This window comes from Pelodiscus sinensis, chromosome 11 (assembly GCF_052426305.1).
Source record: "Pelodiscus sinensis isolate ZL-2025 chromosome 11, ASM5242630v1, whole genome shotgun sequence".
NCBI lineage: Eukaryota > Metazoa > Chordata > Testudines > Trionychidae > Pelodiscus > Pelodiscus sinensis.
Window position 1 is genome coordinate 1,217,862 of NC_143062.1, and position 18,280 is coordinate 1,236,141.

At 42.9% G+C, this 18,280-nt stretch overlaps 1 protein-coding gene across 1 annotated transcript in view; it reads left to right on the plus strand.

Moving 5' to 3' along the window:
* Positions 1-8,369, plus strand: part of FAM120A (family with sequence similarity 120 member A) — a 111,626-nt gene extending 103,257 nt beyond the window's left edge. The window contains exons 17-18 of the mRNA XM_075939695.2: positions 3,086-3,182; positions 6,474-8,369. Coding sequence (XP_075795810.1) covers positions 3,086-3,182; positions 6,474-6,785 — 409 coding nt within the window. The 3' untranslated portion in view covers positions 6,786-8,369. The remainder of the gene's footprint in view (positions 1-3,085; positions 3,183-6,473) is intronic.
* Positions 8,370-18,280: the final 9,911 nt, after the last annotated feature.

Consider the following 18,280-nt stretch of genomic DNA (forward strand, 5'->3'; position numbering starts at 1 on the left):
ATATCTTTTCATTTATTAAGACAAGAAATTTAGGTGGAACGTAGTCCAGTTAAAGTAATATTCACTGGGTCCATACCAGAGTCATCCATCTCAGCTGTTACACAATATTCGTTAATACCAGTATAGGTAGTTTTTACTTTACCACATTATCTGCATTTCAACCATATTGTGCGATTTGCAGACCTGTTCCCCCAGGCTGAACCCAGACGTTGGCAAATTTGTCTTATACCTGCCCATGTTAAATGTCCCCCAAGTGCAAACAGCCCTCCACATTAGGCTTGTAACAGTGTAACTGTTTAAATGGTTAACCGATAAGCATCAGCTTATTAGTTTCCTTTATGATTACACTCTTTGCTGGCACAGGCTGGCTGCCAACCCTGCTACCGGGGAGCTAGCTGCTGCCCTGTACAGCAATCTCTGCAGTATGAAGCTTATGCTGCAGAGCCCGCAGAGCAGCCAGCAGCTAGGAGCCAGCTTATAAGTGAGCTCCTGGCATGCACCAGCTGCTGGTCCTCTTAGAGTTTTTTCAGTATCTGAGCCCGCAGTGTGGGGCAGCAGCCAGCCCCCTGCAAGCAGTTCTGGGAGCCCACTTTATACATCTGTAAAGCACACTTCCTGGGGAGCCAGCTGCACTGTGGGCTCTGTTGAATAAGTAAGCCTTATACTGCAGAACCCGCAGCGCATGTAACAGCTATGATTTTTAATGGCTACACAATTTTTTAATAATTTTTAAAAATTCCTACTACACATTTGGGGCTTTTCAGACCTTACATTGCCTTACAGCAGTATTTGAGGAGGAAAACCATAGTGTGGGTTTCAGTGCTTTTATATTTACCTTTGAATTTACCTTTATTCATGTTTTTAACCTGCACCTTCTTGTTATCTTTTCTGCATTAAATATGTAACTCTTTTGGGTGGTAAGAGAGCAAATTTTCTTGCTCTGTGTCACATGAGAGGCTGCTTTACTTTGTAGAGTGTCTATTTTTTTAGATACAGGCAGTCCCCGGGTTACGTACAAGATAGGGACTGTAGGTTTGTTCTTAAGTTGAATCTGTATGTAAGTCGGAACTGGCTCCAGATTCAGCCGCTGCTGAAACTGACCAGCGGCTGACTACAGGAAGCCCCAGGCAGAGTTGCAGAGTTGCTCTGCCCCGGGCTTCCTGGAATCAGCCGCTGATCAGTTTCAACAGCGGCTGAATTTGGACGCCTGGGACAGAGCAGCTGGGGCGCTGCCGGGTAGGTCCCCGCAGCGCTGCACCTCAGCGCTGCGGGGACCAACCCAGCAGCGCCCCAGCTGCTCTACCCCAGGTGTCCCCAAGTCAGCCGCTGCTGAAACTGATCAGTGGCTGATTCCAAGAAGCCTGGGGCAGAGCAACTCTGCCTCAGGCTTCCTGTATTACACCAATACCCTGATGTAAGCGGCTTTGCTCCGCGTCTCCCTGGTCTGCTGTGGAGGGCTCCCCCCACAGCAGACCAGGGAGATGCGGAGCAGCTTTTCTCGCCCCGGAGGATGCGGACGGCGGGACCGCGGCGCATCTGGGCGTCCCGCCGCTCGCATCCTCCGGGGCAAGAAAAGCCCCGTTCGTAACTGCGGATCCGACATAAGTCGGATCCGCGTAACTCGGGGACTGCCTGTATTTCAAATGTTATTAGAACACATTGACGTAATTTAAACCCTTTTAATACCATTTCCCTTACTGTAAGGTAGTGATCCTTACAATAAGGGGTGTTCACTTACTCTACTGCAGGTGTATGGATTTTAAGTATACTTCAGGTTTGTCACTGAAGTTACTTTACCTGTTCCAGACAAGTGTCATTCCAGGTCACAGAGTCGTCATATGTTGGGATTTCCTCTGGGAGTTCTTTCTACTTGGCTTCCCAAAAACGCTATTTCACTCCAGATTTTGTCACTTAGGTATTTTTATTTGTCATACAAGCAACACTGACTTGAGCAAACTCAAGCACATGGGGCATACTACATATCCCAAGTTATACAGGAAACCTCTTTATATATATTTACACATTGTCACATTTACTGTATGCTCGATCACATGTTTTGGGATTGGCTTGGTTACTTTGCAGGAACTAGTTCCTGTATATCATGCTCTGACCACACACTCTCCGTATACAGTTTACTCTTTCTCTCATTTTACATTCCAGGTGTATCTTGTCCATTGTAAATGGCTCCCTGGGAGTTTCCTCTTTTCTTGGCTAGTGCAAGCATTATTGGTCATTAGTTAATTGGAGAATCCAGCTCTATCCATGAATTGAGTTCAATACCCTGATGTAAGCTAAATGTAATTCTTAAGATTACAGTGCTCCATGTGGAAGAGCTTTGGAGCTGTATATGGCCACAATCAAGAGGGAGGGTCCAAGATCAGAACGTGTGGATCTCATCTAATCTCCATTTAGATCATTTGAAATCCTGCTTCCTGATTTGTTGTGACTGAAGCTCTTCTCAATAGCATGTCCAACCTGTAAGTCGTAATTAAGAGAGTAGCAGAACTGTGTCTGCCTGGACTAGAAGTGGTTCAAGCCACACCTTCCTTTTCATAATCACTTAAATCACTGACTAGCTTTAGTATTGCAGCAGCTTAGCATTGTTAAATCATATTTTATGTGAATTCTCCTGAGTTGCACATTGTGGGTGGGAAGCATAATCAAATGGAAAGAATGGTCTTACAAATACAAATAAATCATGGTTCAGAATGGCTGTCTTTTGCCTGGCTTTTCTTATATATGGTTATCATTGATAGAAAATTGTATATGTACTTGAAGAATAATTTGATATAAGATTTTTTTTTTTAATTTCCATGGAGCTTGAAAATATATTTTTTTTTTAAGTAAAATTTTATTTGTAGGAAAACAAGATTTTGGAAACACAGATCATAGACTTTTACACACTCCCAAGTAGTAAAATCTTAAATTGCACAATGATTAGTTATGTTGTTTATTGGGGTGGAGGGGTTCTGAATCTTTCTTATAGTAATTAGATGGTATTATTAAACAAACCTTTATTTTATTTAGTTTTAAGGTATTTTTAAACAAAGTTTAAATGCATTTGTTTGTTTTTCAATACATATAGGCGTCCTAGAGGAGTTATTTCCACTCCAGTGATAAGAACATTTGGAAGAGGTGGAAGGTACTATGGGAGAGGTTATAAAAACCAGGGAGCAATTCAGGTAATAAAGTGCTGTGATTTATTTCCATAATTCTGGTTTACATGTTAGAGTGGTCACAGGCTCCCTAGGCCAACAGACGTTGATGACAGCTCTTGGGAGAAGGGCAGGATTGAGTGTTTCCTGTAGCTACTATGGTACATACTGAAACAATAAGCCATATGGACAGTGATGACAGTTCTCCCAGTTCCATCTCATTCAGAAGCAAGCTTTGGTTATTTGATTAGAGGAAAAGAATGCACCCTGCTATGAAGAATATACCTAGGCCCCATGTAGACAAGCCTGACCAGCTGAAGGGGATGAATATGGGACCTAAGCTGAAATCAGTGAGCAGACTCTTAAAAGAAATACAAAACTGTATCAAATTTATACTTCCACCCTCTTCTCCCCTCCGCCATTCCAATTCCACCAGTTTTTGTTCATTTTCATTCTGGTTCCCCCACCCCAAAATTCCTTTAAAAGAATACAACAAACCATAAAGTAATGTTCGGATTCTACCTCTAGAGTACTCGTGTAAACACTAGTCGGAAATTATGGAACAACCTTTGTTCCACCTGAGTACACAGTCTTATCTGTCCGTAAGTCATTGCTTCTATCTTTTCCTTGGGTCTTTGAAACTATGCCACTGAAGCAAATTGGCAGGGTTCAACAAATAATGTAATCTACTCGCCCGTGGCAAGTAGATTACAACCCGGAAGAGCCAGTGCAGAGCGATCTGCGCGGCTGGCGAGCAGGGCTTGCCGCCTTTTGGCGAGCCCTGCAAATGGGATTACACATATTATGCCAATTTGTTTCAGCTTCGTCTTTTCCTCTATTTTGCTTTCATTCCAGGTGCTCAGGACTTTTGAAAGTTAAATGAGTACGTGGGGAGATGGATCAGTGGAAAGGGTGAACAAAGGTGCATAATAAATGCAGTGTGTCACCTGGATAGTAACGTTTAGGAGTTGGCTGAGTGGGATGCTTGCAGCTAGAAATGAGGGAACTCCCAATTTCAACTAAAAATGTTTTCTAGATGTAAAAATTAAAGCTTGTTCTATATACTACTTGGTAGTTATTGCAGCCTGCCTTCCTTGTTGATTTTCGTGAACATTGATCTAAATATCTGCATGTTAATTTCTGTATTTTAAAGCTTTAATTCTCATTCCCATGTAAAGTATTCTGCTGGAATTCTGTACTGAATTTACAGGCTTGGAAACAGGGCCTCTGTTTAACCCCAGAGCCAATGTAGTATGTGCATAGGAGTCCAAGTTTTCTAGTGTCATAAGTCTTTTTCACAGGGAATACTTTTGGGATTGAGAGGGTAGTCCAGTCTCCATGGTATTTCAGTCTTTGGGTATCAGTAAGCACCTAAAAACAAGGAAGTGAATACTGTAAGGAAACGAATATTGTAAATCTTCCATTGCAGGAATTGGGCCAGATTTTTATATTGTTCCTTATAATTAATCATGTTGATTATGGTAGTGTGGAAGGGCCAACCAAGAATGGGGCCACATTGTTAGGTACCGCACAGATACTGTAGCAGATGATCACTGGCATTTGATGGCATTTATCACAGTAGTGCAAGTGCAGGTGTATGAGCCCTGATGTGTGGCTTATGTGGTTAGGTCTGATGGTGTCGCTTGTATAGATATGTACAGAGTTGGCAATGGGGCTTGTTGCAGGTGTGGGTTTCTGTGGTGTGGTATATGGCTGCTGGTAATTATTTGTTTCAGGTTGGGGGGCTGTGTCTAGATGAGGACTGGCACATCTTCCCAAGCTCTGTGAGAGTGACTGATTGTTTTCCAGGATAGGTTGTAGATTGTCATTGATATACTGGAGGGGTTTAAGGTAACCACATAAGCCATAATATCAGGGGCTGCACATCCACAGATGTGAGAGATACTCTCGAGTGCCAGCAATGCCCCTTTGCCATGTAGACTGGCCAAACTGGATAGAACACAAATCAGATATCAGGAATGGTAACACACAAACCTGTAGGGGCACATTTTAACTTCCCTGGACCTTTAATAATGGATTTTAAAATAGCTATTTTACAAAAGAATTTTATCACCTGATTATAGAGACACACAACTGAACTGGAGTTCATTTACAAGTTCAATACTGTCAGCTTAGGTTTGAGTAAAGATTTTAACTAGTTAATGCACTTTAATGCACTACAAAGGCAATTTCCATACCTTAGATATTCTCATTTCCACGTCAGATGCTATGATGGAGACATATCCAGCCTGATTTAATTAGCTTCATTAACACTGGTTCTAGAATTAACAGAACTTCTTTTGCTGTTTTATATATACCCTGGATTCTGTAATTTCCACACCAACTCATCTGGTTAAACGGATTTTACCCATGAGAACTCATGACCTAATAAGGTGCTCGTTGTTTTTAAAATTACTGACTAACACAGCTACCCCTTGAGTCTAAACAGTGTAATTATTTCACCAGATGCAAAGTACTACTAACCAGGGGCACGTCAGAAAAGTAGGCTGAGTTGAAAGGTGTTCACATTAATTTTCATGTAAGCACTAAAATTCTTTGAAATATGGTAATCGCAGTTATGGTAGCCAACTGCAATTTTTGGCTCTTAGTCATAAAAGTCTATAAAAGCCAATTCTGTGGCTGGTTAATTTGAAAAAAATTGGTTTCTTTACTGCCCAACCCAGGGGAAGCCCAGATATATTGTCATTATTATTCCTCAAAGGTGAAATTGGCATTACATGCTTTGTTTGACCTTTTGCACCCCTTTGACAGTGATGTGAATTTTCCATGTCTGTAGATTGATATGTTTAGTCTTTGAATTAGGGATGTAAAAAATTTTTAAAATTAACTCTGTAACCAATAAAATTTCTATAAGTTACACATTTAACCAACTGCTGCCTCTGTGGGGTTCCTATAGCTGCCAGGGTTCCCAACCCCACATTCCCGTTGGGGCCACTGCAGCTCCTGGGATTATCGGGATTCCCGTGGCTGCTGCGGCTCCTGGCCTCATTTGAATGCCAGGGCTGCCACAGCTCCTAGCAGCCTTATTGAAGAGTGTAAATGGTGCAGGTAATCGTTAAACATCAGCTTACCGGTTACCCAGTTACTCTTACATCCCTACTTTAAATCAGTGCTTGAGATTTAGTATTGTATGCTAACTCTTGTGATACAAGTAGACTATGTTTGCAGTATTCCAAGATACCATGTTACACTTCTGTCTGTGTCCTACAGCACACCATTGGAAGTGGTATCAAGATAAACAATTACAAATATATAATAATAGCTTCCTTAATTAATGTATTCTCTTTTTATTAATAGGGCAAACCTCCTTACGCTGCTTCAGCAGAAGAAGTGGCCAAAGAACTTAAGTCAAAATCAGAGGAATCTAAATCCTCAATTGTGTCTTCAGATGGATCCCTGGCTGAAAATGGAGTAGTGAATGAGGAGAAGCCAGCTTCCCAGATGAATGGGAATTCAGGAGACATCAGGGGTTCCAACCAGTCTGAAAGTGCCTTGAGTAATGACTCTAAAATGTGCAATACAAATCCTCACTTAAATGCACTAAATGCAGACAGTGTTTGCCATAAAGATGATACTCTTGAGGCTGCTGTCTTAAAAAAAGAAGAGTAAACTTATTTTTTATAGAGGGTGAAGGATGTTGGGAAGGGTCAGGATTAGGAATATCTGGAAAGAAAGAGAGCCTACAGTTACGTACATTTTTTCCTTTCCGTAAGAGAAAAATGAGGACTTTGGAAATTCGGATCCCTCTTTTATGTCAGAGATTTAAACAACACATTTTTAGTTTTAACCAGTTGTAGTCAAAATGCTACAATAAAACAAAAAAGAAAGAGAATGAAGAGCATTTGACTCCCGCACTTAAAATGAAGTATACATAAAGTTTAAACTGGTTATGACAAAAGCTTGTAGTTTTGTTTCTTGAAATATAAGGAAAACAAATTTTGGCAGTCTTTTAAGTATATATAGCTTAAAATATAATTTTTAGTACTTGGCACCATATGTATGCCATTATATTTGATTTTGCATTACTGTGTCACAATAAAGCTTTTTTAAGGCTTTGATTTCATGATTATGGGGGAAAAAGGCACAACCACAGTTTTTCTTTCTTAAATTTCATCACTGTTGATGTGGTTCTTTTGTGTTAAAATGTGCAAACTATCGAAACTAAAAATTATAGAGTAATATTGCAGTTCTGCTGATTTTAAATATACATCATACATACTTTACAAGAAAGTTAAATGGAGATAAACTTGAAATCATAGAAGATACAAATGACCTTTCAAAATAAACACAATGTGTTCTGAAACTTTTTGTGACTAATACCATGCATCCGTGATCAATGAACTATGTGGTTTTGAATCAGACGTAGACCATTAGTACTACTATTTGAGCTAAACTTCTGCATGGTTCATAATTTTTAAAGTGTGTAGTTAATATTATGCATGTTATTGTCCTCTTTCTTCCATTCTTACAAGTACTGTGCCCATTTGCAAAACAAAAAGCTAATAATCAGTAATAGTCCTATAAAAGATGTTAACTATGTTTAGTCATTGACTGATCTTGCTCTAACCTTAAAATTTTGTGATTATTGACCTCTGTTGCATTTATTCTAAAACTTAAAAAAAATTATCTAGCCGTTTTTTGAATATCAACGTTACCCTGGTGTACTCATTGCTGTATGCATTATTGTTCTCTGTTGCTGTTTTATGCCTTCATATTAGCAAATATGAAATTCTGTGAAAAACAAAAAAAACAAAAAAAGCTTTGATCTTCAAAAAAATACCCCCTTCTGTAGCAGGAAACAAATGGCTTGTTCTTGAGAACTTTCCCATCAAGAATTTAGTATAAGCAAATATACCTGTATCATTTTGATGTTTTTGTTAGTGTTTCCAAACTTAATGTACTTCAAAATCAGAATCATTTCTTTATATTCGTTTTCATATAATTCTCCTGATGCTCTTCATCACACATTAGTGATCAGAAATGAGGTGTAATTCCCCATTCCCTGCCCGCAAGAGCTAAGTAGGTATCTTAATGTAAGTTGAAGGGAGTTCTGCCCCAACTCATGGATTGTGCAAGAATGAACTACTGTTGGGTTTGATTGGTTGTAGATGGATTGTGGTGTGGTGTATTTGAAGGCTATTGAATGCAACTTACAATGCTTAATAAAAATCTTTATTCTTTTAGTATAAAAAATGCCTTTTTTATTGTCATATAGACCAACATATTGTGAATAATTTTTCCTGTACGTAAATAAGCTGTTTGTTAATGGATTACATGGTCTGCTATTAGCAGGTAGACCATGTAATCCTTATATAGGGGGATGTTGCCCTGTATGAGGACAGTGCTAGTTGTATTTGTTTTGTAGAGCAATGGTGATTTCACAGCTTGGTTAGTAAGTTGCAAGTGTTCAACTAAATTCTTGAAGGAAGCTACAAAAATATAATTGCTCTGAAATGTGAAGGGGGAGGTAATTTTTTTCTGAAATCTGACCCAAGGTAGTCACCTCCAACTCAAGGCTCTCCTGGCAGAGAGAATAAAAATGCAGTAAATAACCAATAGGGAAGCAAAATAATTGTTGTTGTAATTACTTCAGAAACTACCATATTTTTGTATGGGCAAAAATGGATGAAACATTGAAAAGCAAAATTTTAGACGCTAAGATGCTAGAATCTTCCCAAGGAGAAAAGCTTTTATTCCCCAAAGAAATGGTGCCCTATTCTGGTTCTCTGCAAAAGGCACAAAAAACAAGGAAAAGCAAATTCCATGTGGCTTTGCTGGCAAATATCATCCCTTCTCTCCGCCCTCACCTGATTTGGGTTCCTTGACCTTCAGGATGCCTCACTAGCTGAGAGGCTCACGATGAGCAGCAGCCACAGCCTGTTAGGGTGATCGCAGTAACCAGGATATTCAGCAAGTGCTTGTTAGGGCTTTGCCTAAACAGGTATTTTCCTGTTCTAGTGGTATAACTATACCATATAACTCCCTGTGTGGGTATTCACTCCAGAATGAGAGGATCCTCTTGGTTTAGCTTACACCACTGACCAAAGCAACATAAGCTAACCCCAAAAAGGCACCCTAATGTTGAAATAAGAACGTCTACATGGGGTTATACTGGTGTAACCATACATTGACCCTATGGCTTATACCATTAACTTTACAGCATAAACAAACCCTTATCGGCTGCTGCTTCTGTCTAAAAACTTTCTATTTCATTGGTGCTTATAAGGTCTTAAATATCCCAATAGAGCTTCATGCACATTGGAAACAGTCCCTGCCTTGAGGAATTCACAGTCTTAATAGACAACACTTAGAATAATAAAATACTAAAACCAGAAGGGGCTTCAAGAGGTCATCAAGTCCAGTCCCCTGCACTCTCGGCAGGACCAAGCACCATCCAGATCATTCCTGATACATGTCTGTCTAACCTGCTTTGAAATACCGCCAATGATAGAGATTCCATAACCTCCCTAGGCAATTTTTTTTTCCAGTGTTTAACCACCCGGACAGGAAGTTTTTCCTAGTATCCAACCTAAACCTCCCTTGCTACAATTGAACCCCATTGCCTCTTGTCCTATCATCAGAGGTCAAGGAGAACAATTTTTCTCCCTCCTCCTTGTAACACCCTTGTAGTTTCTTGAAAACTGTTATGTCCCCTTCTCAGTCTTCTTTTTTCTAAACTAAACAAGTCTAGTTCTTTCAGTTTTCCCTCACAGGCCATGATTTCTAGACCTTTAATCATTTTTGTTGCTCTTCTCTGAACTCTCTCCACGTCTTTCTTGAAATGTGGTGCCCAGAACTGGATGCAATACTCCAAGTGAGGCCTAATCAGTGCAGAGTGGAGTGGAAGAATGACTTACGCAGGGAGAGAGAAGGTAAGTATTCTCCCAGTGTGAAAGTTGATTCTGCCCAGCTTATACACACAGGCTACGTCTACATTGGCACCTTCTCCGGAAGAGGCATGTTAATTTCCAACTTCAGAATAGGGAAATCCGCGGGGGATTTAAATAAACATGGCCGCCGTTTTTTTTCCGGCTTGGGGAAAAGCCGGAAAAAAGCATCTAGACTGGCGTGATCCTCCGGAATAAAGCCCTTTTCCAGAGGATCTCTTATTCTTACTTCAAAGTAGGAAAAAAAGCGGCGGCCATGTTTATTTAAATCCCGCGGGGGATATTTAAATCCCCCGCGGATTTCCCTATTCTAAAGTTGGAAATTAACATGCCTCTTCCAGAGAAGGGGCCAATGTAGACGTAGCCACACAGATGTTAAATCCTGTCTTAAACTAAAGGCTTTGTCTATACTGCAGACTTTGTAGCAACACACCTGTATTTCTGCAGCTGTGGCAATGTAAGATCTCCAGTTTATCTACACCAGAGGGAGAGCTCTCTCCTGCCATCATAATTAAGCTCCTCCTTCCTAGCAGCTCTGCTTTGTTCATGGATTCAGGCTGCTGACCACTGGATTTTATTAGCAATTCTCCATTGTTCTGTCCCTCCTTATTTCTCTGCCCTGGCAATCCACATACAGACTAGCTGGTGCTGCAACCAGATTACTGCACTCTGGGGAAAGGGCTGGTATCTTAGCCAAAAATACAGGGCACCTCTTGTCTCAAAGTGCAGGGGCTGAAGCCAGCCCCTTGCCATGTGTGCCTGTCAGTGGTGAGTTACAGTCAAGAAAAAACCCAGTGTGAATGTGTCCAGGGACAATGTGATGGACTTGGGGGGGGGGGGGGAATCAGGCTGGAGTTTTTCTTCTCTATTGTGTGTGATGAGATTAGGTAGCAGGAATAATGTTATTCTTCAATATGTGTGTGCTATGCCTGTGTAACTCCCCTTGTTTTAATGGGCAACTAAGACACTGTTACCCCCTTCCCTCAGAATGCACTGCAGTGTGATTTTTGCACATGGGTAACTGTCCCAAGTTAGCGCTCTCAGTACACAATCCTAGTGGAGAAAAGGCACAGGTAGGATCTACTTCGAAATAGCTGGTCAAGGATAACCCTGTAATTCCTGCCTAGCTTCAGTTGGCCAAGTTGAGAAACTACAAATGATACATTTATATAGCTAGCTCTGATTTAAAAACACACTTTTTTCCCCCAGTAAAGTCAGAGCCCTAACAACTCTTCAAGCAACTAATGTGCGAAATCTCCATCCCTAGAGGTGTTTAAGTCTCGGCTTGACAAAGCCCTGGCCGGGTTGACTTAGTTGGGATTGGTCCTGCCTTGGGAAGGGGGCTGGACTTGATGACCTTCTGAGGTCTCTTCCAGCTCTGTGAAATGAGATTAGGTGGGTGAGGTTCATGTCTGTTGTTAGAACAACTTCTGTGGGCAAAAGACAAGTCTTGGAGCAACACAGAGCTCTTCTTCTGGTCACTTTGTCTTGTTCCCCAAGAGGAGTTTGGCCTAAACCCCTGGAACCACCAGGCTACAATAGCATGTACAGTAAAATATTCCTCTTGGAATTGGTAAGCTGAAGCAGGTGATGGAGCCTGTCTATAAAGCAATAAAGCAACAGGGAGTCCTTAAATGAACTGAGTGAAATGAACGTTGTTGCCTTAGCTTGCCCTCTGCCTTTTTGTTCTTTCTTTGTAGAATTAGTTGCTAATTGTTTTAAACTGTGGTGTTAATGCTCTAATAATGATCCATCCATGTTCCAGTTAATGCATCGTTCTATCCAGTGTTTCATGAGCCAGGTGAATAGTTACTGACAATTAGGGCAGATTTAGGGCCTTCAGCAAATCATATTGCATATTGAAGGACTCCGCTTTAAATGGCCAAGAATGAAGGGGTGAGAAATCTGTGGAGAAAGCTGATTACAGAAGCATAATGCTGATACCTACCACTTGTATACTATAGCCATTTTCATCCATAGCACATATACAGTACTGTACATATGAGGGCAAGCTTTGTTTCCATTTTACCGATGGCAAAACTCAGGGACAGAAAGGTTAAATGACTCGACAAGTGTGGCAGTGAGTGAGTGGCAGAGTTGTGAGTAGTCCCTAACCCGTCTGAGTCCCAGTCTGATACACTAGGATATTCAGGAAAATCCTGCCTTTTCTCCAACTGTGTTTAAATTGCATCATTTATTAGTTTATGAGAATATCAGCTTGTCTATACTACTTCTGCCTCCTTAAAATAAAAGTGATTTCTGTGCTGGTTTGGAATGTATAATAGGGTCATTGTAATGCTAAAACACATCAGCTTGGGGCATGGCTCAGTTATCAGTTCATCGGGTCATGCTCTGCAGCTGTTCCCTAGAATTGTGGTGTTAGAGAGCCCTTGGTTATAGAACATGCTTTCTGTGGTGCGCAGGGTTTGTTTGCTCTCCGGGATCATAGTCAAGAAGAGTTGTCATGGGTGTATTTTAGAGTCATTCGATATGTATGTGTGATGTCGGTGATAGTCTTCAGAAGTTTGGGGGTAGGAGCGAAGCGGGGAAGCTTTGCTGCTGTAGTGATGGGCACTGTTCTGCAAATATCTGTATGGATATCCATATCACCTTCCTCTTGGTAAGAACAGTGAGAAAACTGTATGCAAATTTTCCACAGCTGGTGAACCTTAAGGAGTATAGTTCCCAAGTCGTGAGCTAAATCGCAGCTCCTGGGGTAAAAGGAGTGGATAGTGCTTCATGATAATATTTGCTGTGGCAGAACCCTTGGTCCTTCCTGCAGGTGCTTTGCTGATGGGAGATTGAAAGGTGTAAAGAACTCGTCCCTGGACTAGGAATCAGGAGAACAGTGGGGAAATCGTGGCCCTATTAAAGTCAAAATGGGGCCTGCCTCTCCCTTCTGCCCATTGTCTGTTTTGTTTTTGTAGATGCTCTGTTCTTTGTGACAAATAACTGCCTCGTTCTGTGTGTTTGTATAGCACCTAGTGTGATGGGAACCCAGTCACGACTGTTGCCCCTAGGTGCTACAGTTATGTGAATAATAATTAGCGAAATGAAGAGCTTTTTGTATTAAATGGGCACTATGCACCCTTTAAAAATATGGTTCCTCAAAGCATTGATGCTGGTTAAATCTACCTGGTGCCTTTGTACTCACTGGTAACCATGTTTGCTTAATTTTCTTTCTCAGCATTCTTATTGTGCATGGCTCTTCTCTCCTCTGGATGCAGCGTTGCTCCCTCGAGGTTGCTCTGTGTCCCTGGTATTTTTTGTTGGTCCTCCTTATCTGATACATGAAGATTTTTAATCTGTTCTAAAGGCTAAAATCCTTATTAAATTATGTGGTGACGGATAGTTGCAGAAGGTGCGACAGCTGGTAGGGAAGTTAAAGAAAAAAGTTAAGAGTTTGAGGAAGAAGGAAGAGGGAGCTTTTCTACCAGAGGCAGCCTTCTCTTTCCACCAGCCAGGGAATATGTTGCCCACAGAGTCCACAGAACCCACTCCCCTCTTAGCCATCTTGAAACAGAGCCATCTTTGTTTTGATCTTAAGAGTCTCAGGAGAAGAAACATTCTTGTTTGATTACTGAGGAGATGTCACTTTCTTGTTTGGTTGAACTTAAACCTAGCAGCAAAGCAGTTTGCTTTACCAACCTTAAAACATGACTACAACAAAACCCGTTCAGAGGGATAGATGGCCCAGCTCCCTATCCATACTGGACTCGAGTGTGGATAGTTAGCTCTGAGACACTGGGGCAGTGAAAAAGTGGCTTAAACAGGAAAAGGGAAAAAGGATCAAGCTTTACAAACTGGTGAAGATCTGACAAATTACAGTGAGTCAGAAGTGGTGAGATTCTGCTAGAATAGGGCCTGAGTAGCCTGTGTTGGCTGAGACTGTCCATGAGCCAGAGGGATAATGGAATCAGTGAAATGAAGTTTGACACGAGGAGAGGGGGATGTCAGAAGATACTGAAGCTAGGTCTATTCTAAAGGGGAAGGTTGAATCAAGATATGCAACTCCAGCTACATTAATTACATAGCTGGAGTCGATGTATCTTGATCCTTAACTAGAGCTGCTAAATGGAACTCCAGAAGTGTTGATCTTCCATTTAGTGAAGATGTGGCCTGAGAGAGGTGACCGGTGCAGAGGAATTGCTTCCCATTGACAGTGGTGTGCCAGCCTGGGAACAGGAGGAGTAAGCGCACATCAGTAGGTTTCACTGGATAGTCTAATTTTTGGGTGCTGCTTTTCACTGGACAGAGCCGCCTTTTATTGATTTGAACTTTAAAACTCACCCCTCTGCAGAGAAATAAAAGATTTTTGACTGTTTTGCAGGAAGAGACTCCAATGAAGTGATGAGGGCGGAAGCAACCACTCTGGCAAGTGGAAAAGGCCCATTGTGTGCGTATAATAAAGGTAAGCATGTTTGTTGTTATTACGCACTGCTAGATGTCCTCAAAATAAAAGTATCTTGTGCCAAGTCAGTGCGGATTCCAATTGCCCTGATAATGGAGATGAGTAAGGGATGAGGAAAGGTGTGCGGTTCTGAAGATAAATGTAACAGGAAAACCAGCTAAGTGTTATATAAGATGATAAAGCTGGTCAAAGTATAGGCCTCCTGCTTACAGTACGTGTGGGCTAGTGAGCGCACCATAGAAAAACAGGGACATCGTAAACTGGCAACACTTTAATTATGTCATAGCTATTTTATTATAAAAATCTTGGCTCATTATGGTGCTAAGTAGATGTCCTCAAAGTCTGCCTTGCAATCTGGTAGGTGGAGAGAGCTTGCCTGGGCACCTGTGTAGAATTTCTGAATGGCCGCATGTCCTTTGCTCCTTCAGTGTGAAAAAGCTAGAGGGCTGAAGGGAGGAGTCTATGTCTCTGGGAAGCTGCTGGGTGGAACATGAGAGTCTAAAGTCACAAGAGGACCAGGAAAAGAGTTCAGATGAGATACGGGTACAGACTGAAGAGAGAAGGGAATTGAGAGACTTCTGTGCTGAACTCGGCACCAGCAGTCCAATTTTTTATTGATTGATTGTTTGATTGCTTTTCCATAGATGTGTCTGTTCCCAGAGAGCCCGGAAGCAGCAGTGATATGGCTGAGTTAGGTGGCAGAAATGAAAGGAAAGTGGAGGGCAGGGTGAGTGCTGGTTGGCTTGTAGGGCTAACTCAGCAGCACTCGTACAAGGTTACCTACATCAAGTGAACTTTGTACTCAGAAGAGCGCCTTTGAGCAGGGAAGGGGCTGCAGAGATGGGAGGAGGATATGATCAGATTCCCTACTTCCAGCCCTCTGGTGTTCTCCCGATACTAGTCCTCAGTGCTTGTGAATTGAACAATGTTGCAGTTGTAGGGGTCTTGATCCAAAAAGGTGTTTGTGTGTGGGCAGGGCAGGGGGGATTGATTCCCACTGTCTGCTACTCTCGCTTCTGTGCTGCAGCTGGCAGCGGTATACCCTTCGGGGGGGGGGACAGCGGCTGCTGGCCAGGAGTCCAGCTCTGAAGTTGCTGCCAGCAACATAGAAATAAGGATGGGATGGGATGGTATCGCCACCCTCTCTTCTGCCCTGCTGCTGACAGGGTGTTACCTTCAGAGGCAGTAGCCACCACTTTCCAGATGCCCAGCCCAGAGGCAGTGGCTGTCAGCAGCAGTGCAGAAGTGAGGCTGGCAATACCACACCGTGCCACACGTACAGTACTTCTGCCCTGCTGCCTTCAGAGTTGGGTTGCAGAGAGCGGCAGTTGTTTGCCAGGCATTCAGCTCTGAAGGCAGCAGTGCAGAAGTAAGGGTAACAATACATCTCTGCAACTTTCTTTTGTGTGAAGACCCCATTTTGAAAATCAGTGGTCTCTCCCGAGACGTTTGTATAGCATAGGGTGAAAGCACACAAAAGTCCAGATTTCACAGACCGTGACATCTTTGTCATGGCTGTGAATTTGGTAGGACCCTATTAGTGATGAAGCATCGTTACATCTTGATGCTGTGTATGACGTATGGACTGAAAGGTGTATGGTGGCTTTCTGGAGGACAGGGTTAAGAACAATTGGGAAATCATCTCAATTTTGGGGACAGAAGAGTTAATTCAAATATTCACTGTGTGACATCACACTCTGTGTCTGAAAATATGCTTATGAATATGCATAACTAATATTTAACTGCATAACTAAAATGTTTCATGTAACGTTATTAAAAGTTATGTGCTGAATATGTATATTCTGTTTGTGTGTATGTGTAATTCCTGTATTTGAAGTTAGAAATATGAAGTATGAGCCTGTTTTATTAATCCAGACATGCTCAGTGAGGGCCTTTAAGGGTGCTTCAGAAACTTGCTGGCTCATGATTAAGAATGATCTGTAAATGGGTTTAAAAACAAGTAGTCCAGTAGCACCTTAGAGACTAACAAAAATATAGATCGTGGGTAAAACCCATTTCCTCTGCTCATGTGAGGAAGTGGATTGTGCCCACGAAAGCTCATGATAAATGTTAGTCTCTAAGGTGCTACAGGACTCCTCCTTTTTAAAGTTACCAACTAACACGGCTACCCCTTTGAAACAGTAAATAGGTTTGTTTTTCCTATGAACCAGTCAGAAGGAGGGGCTCCGAGTCCCCACAAAGACATGTGTTTAAGTCACCTGATGGTGGGATTCATCTTGGATGTTTTACTTTTCCACTGAAGGTGAGAAAAGTTTGAACTGAGCACAAAGGATTCCCACCTTGGGTACAATCTATATAAAGGTGGGGAAACCAAACAATAGGAGCAGCTGCCAGATGTCAAGACACCCCTGCTTTCTACCCCAGATGACGTCTGGAAACATCTAAGACTGAAATGGGGGAAGAATCCGGGCCAGGCGGGGAGGCTTCCGGTTTGTGGGAAGAGATGGTTAGAGCTACTGGTAAGGGAAGATATGGCATGTGGTCTCTAGTCTTCTTAACCACAAGATCACTTTTTCAATTGAACTGCAATGTAAGATCTACCTCAAACCCAAATACCCTTGCCCTGTCTCCTTCTTCCCCTTCTCCGAGGCCTCACTCTGCTCACTCCATCCCCCTTCCTCCCTGAACCTCATTAACTTTCACCAGGCTGGGTAGGAGATTGGGGTGCAGGCTCTGGTCTTGGGCCAAGGGGTTCAGAGTGTGGGAGGGATGGAGCTATCTCCTGCATTAGGAAAGCAGGATAAGGGATGCCCTGAAGGTAGGGTGGTGGAGTAGGTTCTGGAGTGGCTTAGGGGATTCACCTAGTGAGCGCAGGATGGTGGGCTCACGTCCCATCCCTGCCTCCACCCACCCTGGGACCGACCTGACAGCCAACACAGGATAAGGGACCCTTGGGAGGTGGGGCAGGTTCTGGAGTCACCTGGGGAGTGCTGGGTGGTGGCTTAAGACCCACTCCCCCCCGCCCATCCTGAGAGCAGCTGGATAGCCAACAACAGCTGCCCCACAAATGGACCTGGCTCCAGTATTAGGAAAGCAGGATAAGGGACCCTCTGAAGGTGGGCTGGGCTCTGGAGTGGTCTAGGGGATAGGGCATTTGCCTGGGGAGTACAGGGTGGTGGGTTCAAGCCCTGCCCACCCTGGGAGCATCTGGACAGCCAACACAGACTTACCCAGGGCTTGACCTGGCTCCCACATTGGGAAAGGAGGATAAGGGACACTCCAAAGGTAAGGGGTAGGGGTGGGCTCTGGAGTGGCTAAGAGGGTGGGGTACTTGCCTGGGGGAGGGGAGGGCTATGGGCCCAAACCCCCCACCCAGCCTGCAAGTAGCCAAACAGCTGGCTCGGGCCCTGGCCCTCCTGAAAGCAGCTGGCATGTCCAGCAATGGCTCCATGTGCGGCCCATCGTCTACAGGCACCAACCCCACAGCTTCCACTGGCCACAGTTCTCCATTGCTGTTCAAGGGGAGCTGCAGGAGAGGTGTCCACAGGCAAGGACAGCACGTGGAGACCCCCTGCTCTGCCTTTCCCAGGGGCTGCATTCTCTGGGACAGTACTCCAGCCACAACAGGTTAGGCATTTTAGAACTCGCTACTCAAAGAATTGCATTTAAGAGTGAGAGAGAAATGAAAGTGATGAAATGCACAGACCAGTCAAAAACTAAAACTAACCCACCAGTGTACGTGTTGGGTCGGGAAAGGGGGGAGGAGAGAGAGAGTGAGTGAGTGAGTGTGTGTTTCAGACACACTCTCATGCTAGCAGGAGGTTCCCAAGGGGCAGCTCCAAGGC